Raw genomic sequence first — 6,153 nt, 5'->3', positions numbered from 1 at the left:
GAGGGCTGCCGAAGGATCCCTCAATTGTCCTGGCAGTGTCTACGAGGAGGTTGAGCTGCAGTTCCCCCATCCTGAATTGACCCACGAGAATCCAGATAGCCGCTGTCAGCATGGGTGCCACCTAACCACCTCCCCGGCCGGGGAGGGGGGAGGGAGGGGGTGGAGAGGGAGAGAAAACAAACTCCAGCCGAATCGGCCACTACAGGTTAGTTAAAGGCCATGTCATAGAAATGTGTCTTTAAACGTGTCTTAAATGTTTCTACTGAGGTAGCAGTTCTAATATCCATTGGTAGGGCATTCCAAAGCTCTGGAGCCCGAATAGAAAATGCTCTAGAGCCTGCAGACATTTTCTTGGCCCTCGGTGTCACTAAAAGGGTAGCGTTTTGCGAACGAAGGTTACGAGACGGAACATAAGGAACAACTAGGTCGACGAGATATGAAGGCGCTAAGCCACGCAGTGATTTTCTATTATAGGTTAATAGAAGAACCTTGAAATCACATCTTAGATGGACCGGGAGCCAATGTAAGTTGGCTAGTATTGGGGTAATGTGATCAAATTGTCATTTTGTACTAACTGTAGACTTTTGATGCGGGACTTAGGAAGACCCGATAATAGTACATTACAGTAGTCCAGGCGCGACGTAACGAACGCATGAATAATAGTTTCTGCATCACCGGTCGAGAGGATCGGACGAATCTTTGCAATATTACGAAGGTGAAAAAACGCAATTCTGGTTATATTCTTAATGTGCTTTTGAAAGGAGAGAGTTTGGTCAAATATTACCCCGAGATTAGTTACAGTATCGCTTTGAGTGATACTGAGTGATGGCATTACTGTTCTCGATTGGCCTGCCAATTCCCCTGACCTGAACCCCATAGAGAATATGTGGGTATTTTGAAGAAGAAGCTGAAAGACACCAGACCCAACAATGCAAATGAGCTAAAGGCCGCTATTGAAGCATCCTGGGCATCCATAACACCTCAGCAATGCCACAGGCTGATTGCCTCCATGTCACGCCGCATTGATGGAGTAATCCGTGCAAAAGGATTCTCAAACAAGTACTGAGTGCATCAATGGACATTTTCAAATGTTTGATTTTGTTTTTCTGTTTATAATCTTGTTTTTTTACTTGGTCTGAGTAAATATTCTAATATTTTGGGATAGGATATTTGAGTTTTCTTAAGATGTAAGTCTTAATCAGCAATATTAAAATAATAAAAGGCTTGCAATATTTAAGCTGAATTGTAATGAATCCAGAATGTATGACATTTTGTTCTTTTAATTGCATTACAGAAAATAAAGAACTTTATCACAATATTCTAATTTTCTGAGACAGTCCTGTATGTCAGGGGGTGTTCGGCTCCAATAACACCGCGACGCTCCCTGCCAACACACACGCCTGCCACTGGTGGACGTTCCCTTGACTTTCTGATGAAATCTTTTGGTCGCACTACGGAAAAGAGCGAGGTAGCTGGAGGCCAAGCTTTTGCCCTCAAAGTCCTCATTAATGTCCCAACAAAGGGTTTGGGACTCGTAGACGACACCAGAAGAGGTTTTTTGTTACGTGGAAGCGGATTCCTTTGCAGGGGAGGCACTTTAGGCCATAGACGAGTTGCGAAGCTAAGATTAGTTGGGCTAAGCTAAAATAAGATAAGGTAAATTAAGACAAGCCGACCGGGGGAGCTTCCGGCCCTCTCCGATCGGCGTCCGGAGACGAACAGCATGGCTTGGATGGGGTCTTGCCAGGTCTTCGGTGTTCACCCTGCACCGAATGAGCAGCGGAGTGGTCAAAGCGCCGCCGACGACGACCTCCACCGGGTCGACGTTCGCCTTGCCCCGGTGCCCACCGGCCCTCACTTTCGCTGGGCATCTCGCCAATCCGAGTAAGCACAATGTCTCTGGGAAGGACGCGCATCCATTGCGGAAACTTTTAAGTGGCAAGCGGGGACAAAAGTGGACTCGAGTTATCCGTTTGACGTCACGGTTGTCACATTTTCAGCTTCTGGAAACTGACCACTCTCAAGTGTTGCTTGTGTGCGATTGAGAACTCAACTGAAGCAGTAGGAGTAAATATGTTGAATAATGTCAGCAGCGAGGGCGGACTACCGCACGGGCGGAACCTGGCCTCCGCGACCGCCCTGCGCGGCTCCTCTGCCGGCCTGGCTGCTCACGACAGCTCGTGGCTCGGCCTGCTCTCGGTGCTGTCCAGGCCCGCGCTGTCTTTCGTCTCCAAATATCTTCCGGGCCTTGTCGGGGGAGGCGGTGCAAGCACCGGCCCGGTGTGGCAGCCTGGCGTGAGCCGAGCAGATGTGGCCCAAGAGCAGGACGAGCTTTGCGCGCCCTGGCTCAGCGACAGCGAGCATTCCCTCCGCCAATTGGAGATCGAGCCGGGACGGAATCCCGAGGCTTCTCCTTCCGGGACCTTCTTTGCTTGGGACGTGCAGAAGGACGGGATGAAGGCCCGGTGGAGTGACTTTCGGGAAGGAAACCCGCTGTCCGCTCCTTGGTCCCACGCTGAACTGGAATCAGTGCATAAGCACTTGGGTGTCTTGCAAAGCTCACAGTTGACAAAAAAGCAGTGCCGCATTTTTGTCTCTGGCGACCGGTTGGTAAAAAACGCTGGAGGCGTCGTCCACAAACAGCAAGCGTCAGTCAATGCAGGCCCGGAAGGTGCCCCGAATGGCGGCGACCAGGACAATGGCTACTACAGCCTGGAGGAGGAACACGGCCTCAAGCTTCATGCGTGTTTCTCGGTCAGCGTCAAGCTGTCGGACGTGCCGGGTCCCGTTTTATGGGACGGACTCCCTAATAAAACGGCAGGGGAGATGGAGGCGGGTCGCGTGCCTGAAGAAGGCCCACCCTTCAAGATGGCGACGGAGAGTCGTGAGACTGCCGTCGACGGTCACGCCTGGCAATCGGCCGCGGCGCTCTGCGAAGCACACGTAAAGCTGCCGGATGGGACGGACTCCGCCAGTCAGGCGGCCGATAAGACGGAGGTGAATCGCTTGACCCGGACGGCAGTGCCGCAATGCCGTAACGCCAGCATCGCCTTCATCATGGGCTGCCCGCGCGGCAGCGGTGAACATGACAGCCAGTCAGATGCAGACTCCGCCCAAGACGATGGCTTTGACAGTTCGGGCTCGTCTGACCTCTCGTCGGATCGATTGTCATCCGACGAAGACGGAGGAGTTTGCGACGTGGCGGATGAGGAGGTGGGGCGTCTGCTTGCATCAGTGTGTCACCACGACGACTCGTGCAACCCTCCAAACATCAGTGCCTGTCTCCACACGGCTTGCGCGGAGCCTTGCTCCATTCCTGCCACCACCGCCTCGGGTCAGGACGTGTGGGATGACTCCGGCGGCGAGGCAGACGAAGCTGACGAGGCAGAAAGCCTCCTGCTGTTGGCGTCGATGACCCCCTCCGACCCTTACAGTTTGCTCAACTTCCAGGAACCGCTAAGCACCGGGAAAGCACCGGCTCTGCCCCCGAGGATGGATAGTGGCTTGGTGCGACCTTTCACCCAGGCTAAAAAGGTAGGCTTTTATTTTGTTGTGCAAGCTCGCTGAATCCTGAGATAAGCCAACTCACTTCCTGTTTGCGCCTGTGGCATGTCTAAGCTAACATGTCCACTTCCTGTGTGATGTTTTAAAACTTGGTCAAATTTTGACTTGCTAGTCAGGCTATTCTTTTGAAGTGCTTCTATGTAGTTCCTGCACAGCGTTTGCTCTTGTGGCACAGTGGCTTGTGCTCATCGTGTTTCCAGTAGGGATGCACCGAAATAAAAATTCTTGGCCGAAACCGAAAACCAAAAATGAGGAAACCAAGGCGGAAAACCGAAACACCGAAAGAAATGATTATGTCAGTTATTCGAACCACAGCATTTATGGCTACATGTGTACTCACTAAAATCAAGGCATTGCAATAAACCAGTTACAAAAGTACGAAAATATTTATTTAGCACTGACATTACAACAATGCACAATATAAATTAAAATTCAAAAATAAAATGTTTAACTTGACCCCACTCATGTGTACATTAAATAATAATTTACAGGCTTATAACTGACTGGCCTGCTGAAAGACTGTAAAATTAAATATGTTCTCTTATAAAAACACAAAGTGCATAAGTCAAGTGCCTTTTAAATTTTGTTCTGTGTGTACAACATAAAAGTGTATCAAAACAATGGTTACCATAGCCTTTATCAACAACAAATCCAACAACAATTTTTGCAGATGCACCCCCTCTTGAAATTTCAGCATTGCATGTTTTGCAAATCGCTATCCGTGGGTCTTTCTCTGAGATAGTGAAATCAATCCACACCGCAGACATGCTGGCTCTTATCCCGTTTTCCCGTGTGCTGGCTGCGCTGTTTGCTCACGTCATCACAAGTTTCGGCCGTGTTGTTTCGGTGATTTAGGTCTTTCGGCCAAAAACCGAAAATGCACTTTTGGGTCATTTTCGGCTGAAAATCTTCGGTGGCCGAATTTTTGGTGCATCCCTAGTTTCCAGCTATCACACAGGATGGCACTTCCTGTGCCTGATGTCGTTTGATTCACATCTAAGTCGTTGTCGCTCAGGTTCGCTTCAGCGACGTGGTAGAGGAGTTCTTGATCGCGTCAGGTGCCAATGTGGCTGAAGAGGACCGTCGGGGGCCATGGGAGCAGCTGGCGCGTGACCGAGGCCGCTTCCTGAGGCGTTGCCGGGAGGTGGAGCTCACCCTGGCTTATTGCCTGCAGCCCGAGCATCGACGTCGGGCGTACTGCCGCATCACCGGGCACCACACCGAATAGAGTGCCAACGCGTCTGACAAACGAGCCCGATCCCTCAATGCCAAATGGAACGCAACATATTGCCGTTTATTTTCCCCTCCAGCCTATGGGCTCTGTTTTGATTGAAAACCAAAGAGTGTTCACCTGACCGCTGGCCACATGCTCAAAAGTATTAAGACTCCGGTCATGCATTAATTTACATGCGAGATCCACGGAGCGGTCACGTTTCCATGTCATTTGAGGCGCACACACACACAAACAAGACTTTTATTGTGAGGGGCCACCTCTGTTTTGAGAGTTCAAATCTTTTTTCAATGAATGGAAAATTAGATGATAGCCCCACAGCAATGATACCTCTGGCGGGGAACATATTTTAAACACAAATGCTTCAATTGTATTTTTGTAAAGAGCGGTCACTTTGTGGGGTGACCTCCTGCTGTTGTTTGCTCAGCTGATCAATAAAAAACATCAACAGCTTGGTGTTTGCCTAGCAACAGGCGTCCTTATTGTCTTTTGACTTTTCTTTATGTTAACCTTTTTCTAAGCATGTTTTGAAACATGCGTGCTTTGTTAAAGGATACTTACTTTAGCTATTTTCAGTTGTCTATCATGAATTTGATAACTTGGCGTGGACTGAAAAGGACATCCAAGTAGCCCAGAGCAGAGCAAACGGACGATGAGGCCGCACCTGTTTTCTAAATCGCTGTTATGGGTTGACAGCCAGTCGGAAATTCCAACGGCATTACTTGCATTTGTTAAGTCCATTTTATTTATATACCGTATTGTCTGCACTATAGCGCGCACTTACCGTTTTTTTCCGTGTATAGTGCGCCCCCATGTATAATACGCACCCTAAAAATGGCATGCTGATGCTGGAAAAAAGCCTGTGCCCATGTATAATACGCACCCAATTTTTATGAATTTTTTTTTATTTTTTATTTTTTTTTTAAGTCCCAATGATCGTCACACACGCAGGGAGGCAATGGGTCCCATTTTTATAGTCTTTGGTATGGTCTTAACTAGGCTGGATGTAATTTTTTTTGTTGGCATTGATTTCTCCGACTGCCCGTAAACGCACCACCTCGCTCCGTGCGCGCACGGGACAGCAAACGAGCAGGTGATCGAGCAAGCGTCTGATACGAGAGCATTGCGGTCGCATGGAGCGTGTTTGAAGTGAACAGCAGAGAAGAAAGGAACAAGGCAAAGTGTTGCGAAATAAAATATTACCTGTAATACGGATTTAGGTAGAGAACTGAACTCTCGCTCTTTATATAGCTGACGTGTCTTGCGCATCCGTTCTGCGCATCTGTTATGGCGGCCTCCGTATGATATCCGGTTTGCGTGTGTGCGTGTGTGCGCGTGTGTGCGAGAGAGAAAGCGCG

The 6,153-nt window shown here is 49.1% G+C and overlaps 1 protein-coding gene across 1 annotated transcript; it reads left to right on the top strand.

The window, feature by feature from the left end:
* The first annotated feature begins 1,403 nt into the window (after positions 1 to 1,403).
* On the top strand, positions 1,404 to 5,265 carry LOC133161742 (protein phosphatase 1 regulatory subunit 15B-like). Its single transcript, XM_061290325.1, has 2 exons — positions 1,404 to 3,534; positions 4,580 to 5,265. Exons 1-2 carry the CDS (start codon positions 2,074 to 2,076, stop codon positions 4,790 to 4,792), a joined length of 1,674 nt encoding a protein of 557 aa, XP_061146309.1. The 5' UTR covers positions 1,404 to 2,073; the 3' UTR covers positions 4,793 to 5,265.
* The last annotated feature ends 888 nt before the right edge of the window (positions 5,266 to 6,153 follow it).

Source organism: Syngnathus typhle, linkage group LG11, assembly GCF_033458585.1.
Source record: "Syngnathus typhle isolate RoL2023-S1 ecotype Sweden linkage group LG11, RoL_Styp_1.0, whole genome shotgun sequence".
In the NCBI taxonomy this organism is placed as follows: Eukaryota; Metazoa; Chordata; class Actinopteri; order Syngnathiformes; family Syngnathidae; genus Syngnathus; species Syngnathus typhle.
Note: the sequence above shows the minus strand (reverse complement) of the source record. Positions and strands in the feature narration are given on the sequence as shown.

What these genes read in the sequence shown, in the direction of transcription:
- LOC133161742 (XM_061290325.1), top strand. Translation starts at nt 2,074, where the DNA reads ATGTTGAATAATGTCAGCAGCGAGGGCGGACTACCGCACGGGCGGAAC. An exon ending in CTTTCACCCAGGCTAAAAAG is followed by an intron (nt 3,535 to 4,579) that starts GTAGGCTTTTAT and finishes GTTGTCGCTCAG; the next exon opens with GTTCGCTTCAGCGACGTGGT.